The sequence below is a fragment of the Notothenia rossii genome (assembly GCF_949606895.1).
Source record: "Notothenia rossii genome assembly, chromosome: 5".
NCBI classification, from domain to species: Eukaryota; Metazoa; Chordata; class Actinopteri; order Perciformes; family Nototheniidae; genus Notothenia; species Notothenia rossii.
In genome coordinates this window covers 63,966,166-63,984,458 of record NC_136903.1, presented here as the reverse complement: position 1 = coordinate 63,984,458, position 18,293 = coordinate 63,966,166, and the positions used below count along the sequence as shown (strand labels likewise).

Genomic DNA, 18,293 nt, shown 5'->3' with positions numbered 1-18,293 from the left:
TCTGTACGCATTCCCACCCCTGGCTCTAATACCTCCGACTCTGGCCAGAGTGAGAGAGCATCGCCACACGCTGATCCTGATAGCTCTGCACTGGCCTGCAATGTATTGGCTGGAGGAGATATATCAGCTGCTGTGCGGGCAGCCGTGGCAGCTCCCGTTACGCAGGGACATACTGTCTCAGGCGGGGGGGACGATTTTTCACCCACACCCGGAACGTTTGGCACTATGGGCCTGGCCCGTGAGTGGTATAATTTGAGTACAGTGGGGCTTCTTCAGAAGGTGATAAACACTGTTCTGAGTGCAAGTGCTTCCTCCACCAGGTCTCTTTATGACTGTAAGTGGAGGGTGTTTGAGGAGTGGTGCCTCCAAAAGGGACACATCTCTTTTCAATGTCCTGTCGGTGTGATTTTGTCATTTCTACAGGACTTGATAGATAAACACAGAGCTTTCTTTACGATTAAAGTGTACCTGGCTGCTATTGCTGCATGCCACGTGGGTTTTGAGGGAAAGACAGCTAGCCAACATCCCTTGATCTGCTGTTTTATGAAAGGGGCTCGCAGGCTCCTCACTGTTTCCAGGTCACTGGTGCCCTTATGGGACTTGGCAGTGGTTTTAGATGGGCTCACTCGACCTCCATTTGAACCCCTGGAAGAAGTTGACATTAAACCCCTGTCACTGAAGGCAGTGTTGTTGCTGGCTCTGGCATCTGCCAAGCGAGTCAGTGACATTCATGCGCTCTCTGTACACCCTTCATGCACTCAGTTTGCCCCGGGGCAAACAAGAGTGTTGCTGAAGCCCAACCCTGCTTTTGTGCACAAGGTTCACCGTTATTTTCTTCTGAAGAACAGCGGCCGAATTTGCTGTGCCCAGTTCGTGCCTTGCGCACCTATATGGACAGGTCTAAAGAGTTTCGATGCAATGACCAACTCTTTGTATCCTGGGCTAACCCTCATAAGAGCAAGCCCGTTACCAGGCAACGACTCTCCCACTGGATTGTGGAAGCAATAGCTCTGGCTTATTCGAGTCAGGGTTTTTCAGGCACCAACGGGCCTGCATGCTCACTCTACTTGTGGCCTGGCTACGTCCTGAGCTTTGTTCAAGGGTGTTTCCATCCAGGACATTTGTGCAGCAGCGAGCTGGTCCTCACTGCTCACTTTTGTCCGTTTTTACAGATTGGATGTCTCTGCTCCAAGTGTGGCCCATGCAGTGCTGGGCCCCGTGTTGGGACAGAGTTCTACCTGTGATGATTTTCGAAATAAGCATGTCTAGCAATATGGGAGTCTTAATATCCCATAGTGAGACATCGAACGGAGTGTTATGAATGAGAACTATAGGTTACTAACGTAACCCCAGTTCTCAGAGTAACATGAAGTGAGACGTCTCACCAGACAGCCCTTCTTGCTGAGTCAAAGCGAGAAGAGGTGCTTATTTTGAATGACGCTGCGTCAAGATACTTAAAGGGTGGGTGGATTCCCTGACGTTGTCATCAAAATCACCAGCCAATCAGAATTAGCGTAATGAGATTGATGCTTCCTAGGCATACGCAGGGAGGCGCATCCCATAGTGAGACATCTCACTTCATGTTACTCTGACAACTGGGGTTACGTTAGTAACCTATAGTTTTCATCCTACCTCACAGACAGAAAACAATATGTCCGTCTCAGCAGCCACCGGTCAAGCTGCTCCACTGTCTCACATGGTGTTCCTCAGGGTTCAGTACTGGGTCCACTCCTGTTTATTATCTACCTACTCCCCCTTGGCACTATACTCCGTCATCATAATGTCCATTTCCACTGTTACGCTGACGATACCCAGGTCTACATTTCCAGCAAACCCAACACTGCCCTCCCCCCAACCTCTCTCACCAACTGCCTCCAGGACATCAGGAGCTGGATGAGCAAGAACTTCCTAAAACTCAAAACCGAAGCCCTGCTGGTTGGCACCAAAACCACCCTCTCCAAAACCTCATCCTCCCCTGCCTCCAACCTCATCATTGATGGCTACTCCATCCCCTTCTCTGGCCAAGTTAAGAGCCTTTGTGTCATCCTGGACAGCTCCCTCTCATTTTCACCTCACATAAATAACATCACCCAGACTGCCTTCTTCCACATACGCAACATCTCCAGACTCCGCCCATCCCTTTCTCAATCAAACACTGAAGTCCTGGTCAATGCATTTGTCACGTCCCGCATCGACTACTGTAACGCCATCCTCTCAGGCATACCCACCAAGCTCATCAATAAACTACAAATCATACAGAACTCTGCAGCCCGGATCATCACCGGCACCAAGGCCTCAGAACACATCACCCCCATCCTTATCCAACTCCACTGGCTCCCTGTTCAATCCCGTATCAACTTCAAAAACCTACTGCTCACTTACAAAGCCCTACATAACCTGCCCCCCCCCTAGCTGGCTGACCTTCTTCAGGAGTACACCCCCTCTCGCTCCCTCCGCTCCTCCTCTGCTGGTCTGCTGACTGTCCCCGCCCCCTCGTCACCATGGGTGCTCGGGCTTTTAGCTGCACTGCTCCCAGACTTTGGAACTCCCTCCCCCCGCACATCCGACAGTCAGACACAATCACCTATTCAAATCCAAAACCCATCTGTTCAAATCTGCTTACTCACTGTAGTGCTCCCCATTATATGTTTCATTTGTGTCCACTTGACTGTCTCCTCTATGATTTCCTGTTTGTGTTTTTATCATGTTCTGTTGCCTATTAGCGTTTTCTCTTTTTTTTAAACAAATTGTACGGTGTCCTTGGGTGTCATGAAAGGCGCCTAAAAATAAAATGTATTATTATTATTATTATTATTATTATTATTATTATTAATAATACTGGAAATACTTTACGGCAGTTTTCATTTACAGTTGTAGCGATTCATTTCAGACAGTTTGAAACGCGAGGGCCGTGATTGGTACGTGATCTGCCCTCGCTCAAGGGAAAACCTCCAGCTTGACTTGAGACCGCCCCCGTGATAGATAAATGTAATTATAATGAAGCCAGCTGCAATGGATCATTGATCCACCAGGAGGTGCAGTGGGGTTCCACACTGGAGCTTATGTGAAATAAAGTGAGATACAGTATGCTGGATGTACAGCGGAACTTTGTTAAGATCCATATGTCACGGATATCATACTACTGTGCTAAATAAGAGACATGTCATCATTTACAAAACATCACCATGTTGTTATTTAACAAAATAATTTTGTTATTCGAAAAAAACGAACGGGAGGAAATGCAGCCCGGCTCTCGATTTTTAATCCTAATTGAATAATCATCTTCACCACGATCATTTATGTTTATGTTCGCCGAATTGACATGAAATCACTGACACATATGAATATACTGTATTCAACTTCATTAAAACGTTATTAAAATGCCTAAACTCAGTAATTCACCAAAAATATGTATATTTTAATGGAGCTTCGTCGGTCGATCAGGATCCCAAAGTGTAGCGGAGGGATCCTCATCTGGATGAAGGGTGTTATTTTCCCCATAAAGAACAAGTCGCTGCAAATTATCCCGCTTATTACATGGCCACATTCTCAACAAAGTAACGACATGACTCCCAATATTAATTGAAATGCTTTTATGGATTTAGAAAATGTTTTAAAAAAATAGTTGTATGTATTGATTTAAATTGACATGCATCCGCTAAGAAAAATAGTCCGTTGTTACCGTTTTTTAAACAGTCTGAATGAAATGGCAGCTCTCAGCTGTGTATTTACACAACTAATGGCCCATCAACCACAGTTCTCTCCCCCCCTGATCTTTCTTCTCCAGCAGCTAAATTAACAGTAGATTACTCTGAGTGACCATAGACTGTATGTGACAAGCTTACAGTTAGTGACGTAACAACACCATAAAAGCTGGTGGGTTGAAAGCAATACGGGAAGTAAAAATAACTAGAATAATTGTGATTTATTTATTGTGGCTTTTATGTTTTTAGGTATAAAATGTTATGTAATTCAGGCTTATAGTTCACCCTTCTCTAAAAGCCTTCAACAATGACAATATTCATTGTCATTTAATAAATCCTTCCAACACACATTGTAAAAAATAGCCTACTGTAAGTTAATAAATCATTTCAATATGTACATCTTCTGATGTAACAACAATAACATTATAAATAGTCACATAGCTGAACATGGTATTGCACATTTAGCTTTGAGTGTTACTGACCTGAGATGTTTTTATTACATGAATTAAGGTGACTGAGGCTTTTTAACATACAGGGATGCAAACTCATCAGGTATGAAAAAGGTGACAAGGATCCGAGCCCCCGGCTCCCCCACCCCACGGAATAACAGAGGATTTTAGCAGTCAGAACAACTAAAGCAGCAGTGTTAATAATAACAGAAACGCCAAAGAGTCACATCTAATAGAAATATATAAAAGCATTTATTTTAAATTGTGTAGCAGTCAGTTTATAATTTTGGCAGCACTGTTGAGCATTTTGAAAATGTATTTTCATGCCTCTTTGCAAGGCTTAAGTCTTTTTATCTTTATAGCCACATGGTGTAAAGTAACTAAGTTCATAAACTCAACAAGTACTATACTTGGGCACAATTTTGAGATACTTGTACTTTATTTAAGTATTTCAATGTTTTGCTACTTTGTTCTTCTACTCCACTACAGTTCAGAGGTACATGGTGTACTTTGACTCCACTACATGTATTTAATACCTTTAGTTCAGGGGTTCTCAAAGTGTGGCCCGCGGGCCAATGGCGGCCCTCGGAAATGTTTCTGGCGGCCCGCGATAGTTAACCTGTTAAACCCCAAGTACAGTAAAAACATTTTTTTTTTTTTTTTTTTTTTTTTTTAACAGACATTGCTCCAGATAACAAACCGTACATCAAAACATGTAACAACAAACAACTAAACAAAACGTAATGGGGGAGGGGGGGGGGGGGGGGGGGTGGATGCAAGGATGACTTCCTAAGACAGCTGATTGTGACATACACAGGACATTACATACACAATACATTATACATTACACAGGAGATGCCATATTGACAGGGTTAGATAGGAGAGCTGCGGACAGTGAACCGCAATCCTCCTGTCTCCCCTCAAAATCCCCCAGCAGAGAAGCTGCACGCTCCATGTTCAGTAGGTCCAGATACTCCCTCAGCCATGAGTCCCTAGTAAAGCAGGCTGGTTTGCGTTCCTTCCAGTTTAATAGGATGAGTCTTTTTGTGGCTAAACAGGCCAATGTCCAGAGCCGATCGGTAGTCCTTGCAGGATTGCCATCTGGCTTGAGACCCAGTAGACATGCAATGGGACATGTAGGGAAATTAACTTTTAAAGATTCAGACAATAAGGATATTACTTCTGACCAAAGTTTTTTTTACCGCTGGGCATTCCCAGAGTAGGTGTACCTCGCTTGCCACATTCATGCCAGCATAAATCTCTGTGTTTATTGTCCGTCTTGGATTTTGTAACAGGGGTGATGTAAGCTCTATTGAGAATTTTGAACTGTATGATCCTGAATCTTACACATTTAGAAGAGAACATAGCTGACTGCCAAATGGAGTTCCATTGCAAAGCAGACAGAGAGATATTCAAGGTATGCTCCCAGGACAGTTGGACAGGAGAATAGGTATTCGGGGCAGCCCTAGATAATAATTTATAAATGTTAGAGACCACACCTGATGATATGATTGCTTTCTTGAGGCGCTGGTCCTCTTCCATACATGAAGCAGGCATGGCTTATTTATTGATGGTCCATCAATCAATTTTTGTGCAAAAATCGGAGAAACTAAATGATAGCATTATGGTAGCCACCGGAGGCTAGCGCAGCTTCCGGTTCCTCTACGCGTCACTCTCACTCCTTATTTGGTAACCTGAATCTCGCAAATCTCGCAAATCTCGCGAGTTGCAGTTAAGCGGAAAATCTGTTGTAAGTTATCAGAAACGGGAGTTAGCTAGCGATTTTAGCTAGTCACTGTCTGTAGATAACCCAACTTTGTGTCCTCTGAGACTGAAGGAGATGTTGCATTGTTTTTGTTGCCTTCGTTGTAGTTTTATGCGTATTTTGGATTTAATTTAGGTTAACTTCCAGTTCCGTTTGCATGCTTTTATTTTGAAGGCGAGATAACGTGTTTGACAGGAAGTTGTGGTGGCATCGGAGACAACTTGACAGATAAAGTAGTGTCTGCTATGTAACGGCAGAGAAAGAGTGTGTGTGTTTGCGTGTGTGGTTAAGTATATGAACGCACACAAAAGTCATATAGGTTATACAATAATAAAACAACAAGCTGTCTCTCCCAACGTCCACACTCAGGCACACTGTTATTTCCACTGAATACCCCCAGCGCGAGCATCCCCAAACTCACTCCCTGATTGGATGCACGTCCCAAAGGCGGCAAAGTGTTCACGTGAACAGCGGAAACAAAATTTGTTGGAAGTTTTCGTTGTGTAAGCGAGATGGAGGAGCCAGGGCCGTCGCGTAAAAAACGTTTTGTCAGTGAGGAGAAAAGGAAGTTCCAGGAGAAATGGAGCAACGCTTACTTCGTTTTACCTCAGGGGTCGGATAAAGTGATATGCCTCATCTGCAAGCAGGTGAATGCAATGCTCAAGGAGTATAACATAAAACGCCATTATGATACCAATCATAAAATGTATGACAAGTTCATGGGCAAGGAGCGCAGAACTAAACTTGAACAACTTCAAAGAGGTTTAACTGCCCAGCAGTCAGTTTTCACAAATCTTGCAAAATCCGGTGAAGCTGTAACACAGGCTAGCTATGTGGTAGCTCACGAAATTGCCAGGCGGAGCAAGCCGTTCAGTGATGGAGAATTCGTGCGAGACTGCATTTTGAAAGTGGCTGACATTGTATGCCCTGAACAAAAGTCAAAGTTCCGTGACATAAGTTTATCGAATGACACAGTGACACGACGAATCGAAGATCTGGCCAATGATCTCAAAGAGCAATTGGGACTACGTGTGGAAGGCCTAGGCAAGGGGTCCTTTTCTATAGCACTGGATGAGAGTACAGACATTTCTGATACTGCACAACTGCTGATTTTCATTCGAACGGTCACGGAGGACTTTGAAATAGGCGAGGAACTGCCAAGCATGGAGAGTATCAAAGACAGAACAAGGGGAATCGACATTTGTGATGCTGTGTGTCGTAGTCTCGATGCATACAATGTGGAGCTGACATCCATGGTCGGTGTCACAACAGATGGAGCGCCAGCCATGGTCGGGAGAAAGGCGGGCGCTGTCTCTTTGCTCAGCGACAAAGTGGCCAATAACGGAGGTGAGAACCTAATCAAATATCACTGCATAATTCACCAAGAAGCCCTTGCTGCTCATACGCTAGAAATGAAACATGTCATGGACATTGTTGTCAAGACAGTGAATTTCATAAAGTCCAGAGGTCTGAATCACCGTCAATTCAAAACTTTTTTGGTGCAATCAGAGGCTGAATTTGGTGACGTCATATACTTCACTGCTGTCAGGTGGCTGAGCAGAGGTGCCACACTGAAGCGTTTTTTTAATTTGAGGAAAGAAATCGCTGAGTTCATGCAATCAAAAGGACAAGATCTGCCACAGTTAAGTGACACTGAATGGCTTTGTGACCTAGCGTTCCTTGTTGACCTGAACACCTTTCTCAGCGATCTCAATGTGAAGCTGCAGGGCCATGGGAAGCTCATTTCCACATTGTTTGAAAGCGTCAAAGCTTTCCAGCGAAAACTTCAACTAGTGCAGGGACAGCTCAGAGAGGGGAATCTAACCCATTTCCCCGCCTGCAAGGTGCTCGCAGGTGAATGTGACGTTTTACATCACCTGTGTTCAGACAAGAACCACAACCTCATGGAAAAACTCCAAGAGGAATTCCACCACCGCTTCTCGGACTTCAGTGACCACGAGAAGTCATTCAACCTATTCCAAGATCCCTTCACATGTGCACCCGAAGAAGAGCCTGCAGAAATGCAGTTCGAGCTCATCGACCTGCAGGAGAGCTCTGAGGCCAGAGCAGCATATCGAGACAAGAATCTCATCGAGTTCTACAAAGGACTTTCCCCATCTACGTACCCTGCACTTCGCCAACATGCCATCAGAATGGCCTCTCTGTTCGGAAGCACATACATTTGTGAGAAAACCTTCTCCACCATGGCCATCAACAAATCCCAGCTGAGATCCAGGCTGACGGATGCCCATCTACATGCTGTCCTTCGTATAGCAACAACGGAGATGGAACCGGACATCAAAGGAATAGTAGCCAACAGACGACAGCACCATAAATCCCATTCAAAGTAGGAACAGGTATGTTGATGACAGGCAATAATAGCCGATTTGTGTTACAAATACAACAACAATAATAATAACAATGATGATGATGAATACTGTGTTATTGTGGTCTTTGGTAAGCTTCGATTTTAAAAGTCTCTTTCTCTCCCTCCCCCCTCTCTGTCTCTCTGTATTTGTCTTGCAGAGACTATCCTGTGGTGCTTGAGTAGCTGGAATTGGTTCTGAAACAGGGCCCTGCTGATAAGACAGGAAATCCACAGCATATCACTAACTCCAGCGCAATACTCTCTGTGTGTGTGTGTGTGTGTGTGTGTGTGTGTGTGTGTGTGTGTGTGTGTGCGTGTGTGTGTGTGTGTGTGTGTGTGTGTGTGTGTGTGTGTGTGTGTGTGTGTGTGTGTGTGTGTGCAATAAAGAAAAGATTTGTTTTGGAATTTTGTGTTCCGTTTTTTCTTGGGCGGCCCTCAATCCAATATTGGGTACCTAAATTGGCCCTCACTCATCAAAACTTTGAGAACCCCTGCTTTAGTTACTTCACAGATCTGGATTAATTAAGTGAAATATAATCAAGTGTTAAATCAGACTTTAGTTCCACCTGGAGTAAATCCACCAGCTACCCTGCAGTATACAAAGTCATTCAAACTAGCTGCACCTTTACCAGCTTTGAGAACACTTTCATGATCAATCATTATAAAACATATCATATCTATTATTCTGAAATGGACCAATCTGCACAATGACTACTTTTACTGTCGCTACTTTCACTATATTTTGATGATAATACTTTTCTACTTTTACTTGAGGAACATTTTGAATGCAGGACTTTTACTGTAACAGAGTATTCCTACACTCTGGGACTATTACTTTTACTCAAGTACAAGATCTGAGTACTTCTACTTTTACTCAAGTACAAGACCTGAGTACTTCTACTTTTACTCTAGTACAAGATCTGAGTACTTCTACTTTTACTCAAGTACAAGATCTGTGTGCTTCTACTTTTACTCAAGTACAAGACCTGAGTGCTTCTACTTTTACTCAAGTACAAGATTTGAGTACTTCTACTTTTACTCTAGTACAAGATCTGTGTGCTTCTACTTTTACTCAAGTACAATATTTGAGTACTTCTACTTTTACTCTTGTACAAGATCTGTGTGCTTCTACTTTTACTCAAGTACAAGATCTGAGTACTTCTACTTTTACTCAAGTACAAGACCTGAGTACTTCTACTTTTACTCAAGTACAAGATCTGAGTACTTCTACTTTTACTCAAGTACAATATATACTTATACCACCTCTCTTTATAGTCTATGAAAAAAACTATTAGAAATAGAAGGCTAAAGCTAACGTTAGCAGATAGTGACAATGTATGCTAGCTAGCTAGCTCGCTCAACGATTCCTTAAATAATATTGCCACAGAAAAACGTTTCAGTTCACATCACGCTCTGCCGCTCCGACAGGGAGCTCTGCTCTGAACACCTGAACGGCCCGTTCTAACAGCTGTTCACCAGCGGTCCAGTCTGTGCCACAGTGACTCCGGACACACAGTTTATATTAACAAACGCACCCGTAGGTAATGTAGCTGCTGAAGCTAGACCATCATCTCGGAGCAGCAGAGCCTTATTATACAATGATGAGCAGAGCCGACAGGCAGGAAGACTCGAGCACACAGCTCGTACTTCATTATAATATATAAAAAAAGAACACCATGCGTGTCATGATGGCACATAACAGCTCACGGCCGCAGATTACTCCGGGTCCCAGCCCCCCCATACCCCAAAAATATTTGTATTGCAGATCTACATGAATCACACAAACGACTTATTTTGGATTCAAAACGGCGAATTTCGCCGAAAGGTGACAAGTTTGCATCACTGAACATAGAAAGAGCACAACTGAAACATAACATTTGAGATGTAACAACATAATACACTTTTCGGGGATGCTTGGGATGTGAGGAGTGAGGGACACGGCTTAGAACGGGCGTGTCGCCTGGCAGGACAGGAGAGTGTGTGCACCAGTCTGCCTTGATCTATGAATTCATGTCCGTGACACTCACTGCTGCCCACAGCTGTTTTATAGAAGGAAATTCCTTCACTTCATGAAAGTGTTTTAACCACACACACCTCTACACACACATGACGGGTGTTATTTTCCCCATAAGGAACAAGTCGCTGCAAATTATCCCGCTTATTACACGGCCACTTTCTCAACAAAGTAACGACATGACTCCCAATATTAATTGAAATGCTTTTATGGATTTAGAAAACGTTTTTATTGATTTAAAAAATAGTTGTATGTATTGATTTAAAAAATTGTTGTATGTATTGATTTAAATTGACATGCATCCGCTAAGAAAAATAGTCCGTTGTTACAGTTTTTTAAACAGTCAGAATGAAACGGCAGCTCTCAGCTGTGTATTTACACAACTAATGGCCCATCAACCACAGCTCTCTCCCCCCCTCCCCCCTTGATCTTTCTTCTCCAGCAGCTAAATTAACGGTAGGTTACTCTGACAAGCTTACAGTTAGACACAACACTGTCATTGCAAGTGACCCTCAGTTAGTTGACTTTTATGTTCAACTGCTAAATTCGTTACTGATAAAAAAGGGCTTCTACTGTACCTAATTACCTTAACACTAGAACCACCAGAGGTTTTTGTATAGGTCTACCTAAACCCGTAAAATCCCGCTATTAGAATGCAATTTTTAACAACATAGGGTGCTACATAACACACTTTCAGGAAAAGTCAAGGACTGGGAGACTTTAATATTTTATTGAAAAAAAGTTACATTGCACACACACAACACACATCACACAGATTGACCCGATTGGCGGTTCTAGTGTTAAATAAACTCACTAATTAATTAAACCAGTTCAATACGCATTATTCTTATTCTTATCATTCTTTATGAGCGCAGAAATAGTCTTAAAATCAGATCCGTTTTTTAAATGAAATCTGACGGCAGGCAGTTAGCTCTGATCACCTATGATAAATGCGCCGCACCTAATCGCTGGCCATTCAGCCACAGACACTGTTCGAAATGGGGGGGAGCTAGGGGGAGCTTGGCTCCCTCGAAGAGGGAGGGAGCTCCCCTGAAGGCTGACTTTGAGATAAATAAGGGGAGCCCAAAACAATCGTGCATATTTGTGTCACAGAGATTAGAAATGTTGAGTTTCTGTAAATAACAGTTCTTGAAATAAATAATAGTTATTGTTCATTACAGTTTCTGAATATTTGTTTTATATTTGTGAATATGTCTGGGTGTTGCCATCTGTACGTGGCGGCGCTGCATTCTTACTTACGTTGCTATGGTTATGGCGGTGATGCCGGCGCGGTATTTGAAATGTTCATATTGATATTTATTTAACTCTGGCTGTATAATAAAAAAATATGGCAAAACGAAAACAGCCAAGCGTCACAGCTTTTGGATTCACAAGCAAAGAAGCGAAGGAGTCTAAAAATTACAACGTGAACGGAAAACAACTTTTAGTTGGCCGGCTGTAAGCGGCGTTAGGGTCGAGCTTGACAGCTCCACACCGAGGGAGAGGCCTGCCGATGGGGAGCCTGAAGAGGCTTCAACAACGGCCACATCCGCCGGCATAGTGACACCGTCTGTATTAGTAGAAGAGTGTTTTTATAGCAATTGATCGCATCCGCGCTGCTGCGCCAGTCAACAGAGTGTGCGTGTGACATATTTAGTAGCAGGATGTGTTCTGAAAAATAGGGCTCCCCGAAAGCAAATGGGTAATTCGAAAACTGACAGAGCTCCCTCTATACAAATCAAACTGTAGACGGTGTGAAAGCACCTATTGTTTTAAATAATGGTCGGAATGTGACCTGTGAGCCTTCTGAATTACCGTGGGACAGCACATTCTAAACTAAAATGTTCAATCAATAAAGTAACATCTTATCTTATCTTAATAATAATAATAAATCATACAGTATGTGTCCGAAAGGGAGCAGGAGGAAGCAAACACAAAAATATACTGCATATTAAAGCAAACGATTGTAAAGGTTAAAGTATGAGCATAACAAATAAAGAAGTGTAATGTAAACATTTACATTATGATTATTTAATATATAAAGACTATATATTATTGAATTACAAGATTAGATATACTTTAGTTGATCTAAAATATTGATGTGTTCAAATGCTCTTCAAAACACAACTGAAAGTCCATGAAACTTGTCTTTCTGTATTTGTGAATGAAGCGCCATCTCCTGGTTAAAACCTGAAATTGAAAATCTGGCAACGCCCTCTTGGAAAATAGTGGGAGGGCTTAACATTCCTCTATACTGGTCTTTGGCAGGTCGTAGGCAGGAAGCTGTAAGCTGGAGTCCGAAATTCAGTGCTACATCTGTACGGTAGTCCCGGATGTTGTCATATGCTACCCACGTCTGTAGACAAAACTTATTAAAATAAACTGTACCTTTATTTAATATAATACGTCTATAGATGTAGTGTAAAATCAGTAGGTTTCGGTGGGCAACACTCCGTGTCATTTCACTTTGCCTCCGCCATGGAGCATCGGCACTTTCGGCAGGTTATTCTCATGCTGCTGTTAATCTGGACATCAACAGACACTAGCGGCCCGCGCATATGATTATATAATCAGACAACGTCCGTTAAAAAACATTATAACACATATAATGAGAGACGTTCTGCAGTAAGGAGGGGCGACAGGTGTTCTTACTTTTATGTAGCTGACGGAGAATTTTTACTTTACACGACACTGTTCAACACTTCATTCTGCTTCACTCTTTAACTAAACAACCGCGGATGTCTTGAAAGACTCTTTCGCTAAAGATCTTTGAAGACATCCGTGTTCTTGTGATGCGTAAATACTACGCTTCCTATGTTTTGGTGCGGACTGCGTTCACACCAGCAATGAACCGCTCCAGAGTTTGCAAGCAAGTGCACCTATTTTAGCGGACCACAGTCCGGTTGTTTAGTTCACTTAAGAGGTCTCGGATTGTGTTCACACCGACCCAAATGAACCGCACCAAGCGGCTAAACGCACCAGGGTTCGATTCAACTGGACTATACAAGGCAGGTGTGAACGCACCCTAAAGGTCTACACTTGAATGACGTGTTAGACATCACAATGTATGCTGATAGGAAGCAAGTGGATGTTGCATAGCAACAGGAAACATATTCTTTCTTTGTGGAGGATCAAATAAATGTATAAACACAACCGCAAATGTAGCATTAAATGTTGTTTAAGCTCTTGAGGTTCTTCGCTACAAAATAATAAAGCCAAGGCTGTGGTGATGGAACTTTATCCTAAGGTTTGATCAAAGCAGGGCTAAAGCCATTCAGAGTTAAATAATGTTGAGATGCTTCCATATGTATTCAAAGGTAGAGAAAGAGGTATCAAGGCTAAAATGTCTGGTCCATAAAGCACATGAAGAGAAGGTTAAGTGAGTATAAAGCATCTTTAGTACATTTTCGACTCTATTGTCCTCTCCCGCACTCTTTTACTTCAGGTCACATACACTATTCGGAAGTCGCCCATTTATTTGTTTGAGAATAGAAAACTGTTAATATATTTGCATTTAAAAAAAGCATGAAAACCTGACAATAAAAATAAAATGTGCAGCGCAGACACTGTGTAGCTACACATGTTGTTTTGCTTGAATTACTTTTAGGGATTGTTGCTGATCTACACCATAATCAGCTCATTTTGTCCTTCCCACCCATTCTTTTCACTTTCCATTAACAGCAGCCCCGTTGTAGGCAGTACTTGCAACGAGAGGACGTGTTTGGCAGTGTTTGGCAGTGTTTGCTTGCAGCAGGAAATAGAACAACATTTGATCGCTTAAGCATAAAACGGGTGCTGAAATAATCTAATCCTTTAAGAAGGTATCAACTAACTCTATTTATATAATTACATTTCCTTTTACTTACAGCACATTGTTTACCTGCATGCAGCTGTTTCCAAGTCTAAAATCGACAGTACACTCGCTTTCCCTTGCAGATTTATCATGTGGCCACAAACAAGACTCAAAATGAATGAAGTGTTGCTCTGTAACTAACCTGACATGCCAGATGGTTGGTAACACAGCACCATCTGAGAAACCGTCATTGGAAACTAATTGGAAATGGGCTGGCACTTTCCTAAAACATTCGGCAAGTGATTGGATGAACCATCAGTCTAATCACAGCCTAACTTTAACCAACCAGATCAATGTTGGGGAAGCTTGTGCGATGTTCTGACTGAAACCACGCCTCTTAGCTGCCATTAGCTCCTCTTAGTATAGTGATTGGCCTATACACAAACACAGTACTTGTAACCAGTGTTTGGCAAGTTATTTCCAAAATGTAATATATTATATATTACTTATTACTGTCTTTTGAAAGTAACATTACAATATGACTGTCTCTGAAATGTAATGAGTTGCACTACTTTTATATTACTTTTGAGTTACTTTACCAAAATAACCGCAAAATAATGGCTAGGTATTTTAAATGCTAAAATGTAGTTTAGTGCAGCTCATTATAAATCCAGTGAAGGGCAATGTGGTATAGCATAACAACTGTGTAGGCCCTTAAGGCTACTAAAAACTTGTATTACACGGCTTAGTTGAATACTTGACGTGACACGTTGTTAATACAGTAGTACAGACCACTGTCAAGGACTATAAAGAAGGTTGCCTAAGGAGGATCAAGAAAGAGAAAGGAAAAGAGGTTAAAAGACGGAGCGCTGGACGTCAGATAAATCACCAGAAGAAGGCAGAGAGGAAGTAAGCAGTAACAGGACACGGAATGGGCTCTGTATTTTGTTTAGTATATGGCCGTGTACAGGCCCGGTTCCAGAACAAAATGACTCAGGGTGGATCTGAGATTACAGGGGACACAGCAGTAATAGGTTTACATGAGCAATAGTGGCCGGCAACAGCAATGAAAAATAGCATTGATGGTCCCCAATGAACATATTATGGCATTTGTTATGTTTTGAAACCAAGCAAGTGAGAACATTTCAAGTGAGTTAAAAGTGCAATCCTGAAATATTTCATATAGTCCAAAGTGGACTGTGGAAAAGAAAAGCACATAAGCTTCAAAACTCTACTGATAAAACAAATGAAAACATATTGTAAATCAAGGCAAATATTATTTGAACCAGCTCCCAACATTGAAAAGTATTATTAAAACCATGTACTAAATCATCACTTTGGTCCCATCATATACTCTGGGAAGAGAACATTTACTGTGCTTGAAAACTGGTATCACATCATCATGTGAGGTTGACTTTGTGACCTGGAGAACATTTCAGCTGCAAAATTAGCTTGTTGATAAGCTTGGGATATGAGATCTTTTTGTAGCCATTCGTGGTGAAGGTATCTGTGCTATTGTATGCATTATATTTGACCCAACATTTCTACAGGCATGGCAGAATATGGCACTATTTTCACATGAATATTCCATTGTCTATTTTTATGCCACGAGCTGCAAAATGACCGCCTAACCCCACTGTACAGGCGGGTACTTGTTTAGATATACCTGGGCAGGCTCTGTTTTGCCGTGGTATCCTGGCACCTGCGGGCCGCAGAGGGGCAGCGTAGTTTCGGGCGACGAAGACTGCTGCTCCGGGGGCGAGGGCGGCGAGTCAGGCGGGAATAAGCTAGTGTCCGCAACGGAGGGTAACGTGATGTCCCCATCCGACCTGTTGCTACTGTCTGCAGTAGATGCATTGTTGCTGGCGTTTAGTGATGGTTGCTTCAACCATTTTTGTATAAATGATTATCCACAGATGTGTGTCACTGCTGTGGAAGCACTTTGGAAATGATGCACGTGCAGCGGAGCAGGTCACGCGCACCTGACACAATTTGCTGTTTGTATTTTTCGCTCCGTTCTCTCTTTTGAATAGAGGGTGCATAACATTCAACTGCCCGAAGATCCAGACGCGAAGCTTGAAGGGTAAACACACCAGGTATACTAATCTACCCGCACAATTTGTCTCTGGTGTCGGAATGTCTCGCTAAGTTAGTACATTCTTAAAATGTGTTGTAACTGCGTTACTGAGCATTGTAACGGGTAAAATCTTACCCACATTTCATTAGTAATGTGTTACATTACTTCGTTATAGCAAAAACTAATATATTACTGTAACTCTGTTACTTTTGTAACGCGTTACAACCAACACTGCTTGTAACCTGTGTACAACCAACACTGCTTGTAACCTGGCAAAATGTATCTTTGTATGAAATGATAATCCTGCAAGATTCACGTAATCACCTGAGTTCACGGAATCCAAGTATCTTGCAAGACAACTCTGTCACTGCTGGATGAAAGAGCAACTGTGGCCAAGTTTGACATTAAAACTAAAAAAAGTATTTGCCAATAGAGTGGTGCAGTGATGAGGTATTTTTGTAGGCCGACCCGGAAGTTACCATTGCAAGGGCTCCCTCGTCAAAAAGCTAATGGATTTCCCCATTGGATTTCAGTATATTGTAGAAAAGCTTTGTGGCCAACAAAAATGTTTGATAGATTTTTTGATTTTTTATAAATTAAATAGGTCACATGTTAGCAACCACCATTTTTATGACACAAAGACGCTACAGATATTCGAGAGTAGAGCATTGACTGACATATTTTAAACGTAAAAATCTCTTAAGTTTGAGTTATTTCCTTATTTCCGGCTTTTAACCACAAACAAGGTTGAAAAAATGTGAGTTTGAGACGAGAAAACCAGAAGTTTAAAACTTGCCCCTATACGGTTCCAACAATGATTGCAATCATTCCATGTTTAAAATTACTTCATGACTTTCTGGAAATTAATTTTTTTTTCAGTGTTGAGCATTTCTAATAAATGAAAGCACAATATGTGTTTGACATTTTGGCGCTGTGAGCCTGAAAATACACTAGACACGGGAAAATCTTAATATAAAGTGTGTTGCGGAATGAATTCATTGCAGTCTCCTAATAACTAAAGCAGAATATCAATTAGTATAGCTAGAAACAAAGATTTAAAATATTAAATACTAGAGAAACTGGTTTAGCAAATTGGGTCCATTACGTTTTAAGTTGTGAGCCACTATTGAGACCGGGCTTGCAATGAGATGATATTGAAAATAGAGCTGACAACAGCTCATTTTGCAGCAAGACCCAGGGCAGCAGCAGCTACAACAACTTAATGAGTTTCATCACAAGCTAAGGGAGCCTTTGAAGCTGCAGCCACACAACTGGGCAGCAACATTCAAGCAAATACTTACAAACCTAATAATAAGGTTTTGTTATGCAGCGTGACTGTGGAAAACAGCACAAATAAAACAAATGGTCACAGTTGAAATGTCATATCAGTGCTCATTCTTAAAACTGAAAAGAAAGTATTTCAACTGCAATACTTGATGATATAATGATTGGAAATCAAGTCAACAACGCTACGTTTTTTAATCTTATAATTTCCCACTTATAACTTTTGACAGAAAATGTAAGATTAGCATTTATTAAACAACTATTTGATATGCCAAGATTTGACATGTTGACATTCGGCAACATTTGACTACAGTCTCCTTCAGAGCTAATGCTATGATAAAACAATACAAATATAGACAGTGTAAAAATGTTCTTCTTGCCCACAAAGCAGGAACCACCCTATCTTAAAGACCTCATAATACCCTACTACTAATAGGGCATTGCCTTCCAAGAATGCAGCAGGGAAATTAGTGGTTCGTAAGTCTCTAAAATGACAAGAGGCACTTTCACACCAAGTACTTTTCCCAGGAATAGTTCCCAGAACTTTTATTTCCTGGAACTATCGGAATAAGTCCCTGAGGGAGCCACTGACGTCACTTATTCTTCTTCTTCTGCTTTGGGTTTACTGGCAGGCCGCAAACAACTTCACGGCGTATACTGCCACCCGAAGTCCCCGGCCAGAAGTCCCCGGAGTTGGGGACTGGCTTCAATAGAAGCCTTCCGAGTAAATCGCCAGAACGCCGACACCTCCCCATCACTCCACCGCTCCCATGTTTTCTTTTGTGTTGCCATAAGTTAGTCTCTCTCCGTTGGTTCACTGGGCTAATGCTAATAATGCT

At 42.0% G+C, this 18,293-nt stretch overlaps 2 protein-coding genes across 7 annotated transcripts in view; one reads left to right on the top strand and one right to left on the bottom strand.

Annotated features, from left to right (window-relative positions):
- The window catches only part of igsf21a (immunoglobin superfamily, member 21a), a 286,476-nt gene that overhangs the window by 34,074 nt on the left and 234,109 nt on the right, over nucleotides 1–18,293 (bottom strand). The gene's annotated exons all lie outside the window — the stretch shown is intronic.
- On the top strand, nucleotides 4,912–8,601 carry LOC307040997 (general transcription factor II-I repeat domain-containing protein 2A-like). 2 transcript variants are annotated; one of them, XM_079684276.1, is made up of 2 exons: nucleotides 4,912–8,265; nucleotides 8,445–8,601. In XM_079684276.1, the coding sequence occupies exons 1-2, from the start codon at nucleotides 6,431–6,433 to the stop codon at nucleotides 8,467–8,469; spliced, it is 1,860 nt and encodes a 619-aa protein (XP_079540402.1). In that variant the 5' UTR covers nucleotides 4,912–6,430; the 3' UTR covers nucleotides 8,470–8,601. The 2 variants fall into 2 exon arrangements, with proteins under 2 accessions (XP_079540402.1, XP_079540403.1); XM_079684277.1 differs by having other exon boundaries at nucleotides 4,912–8,275; nucleotides 8,445–8,560.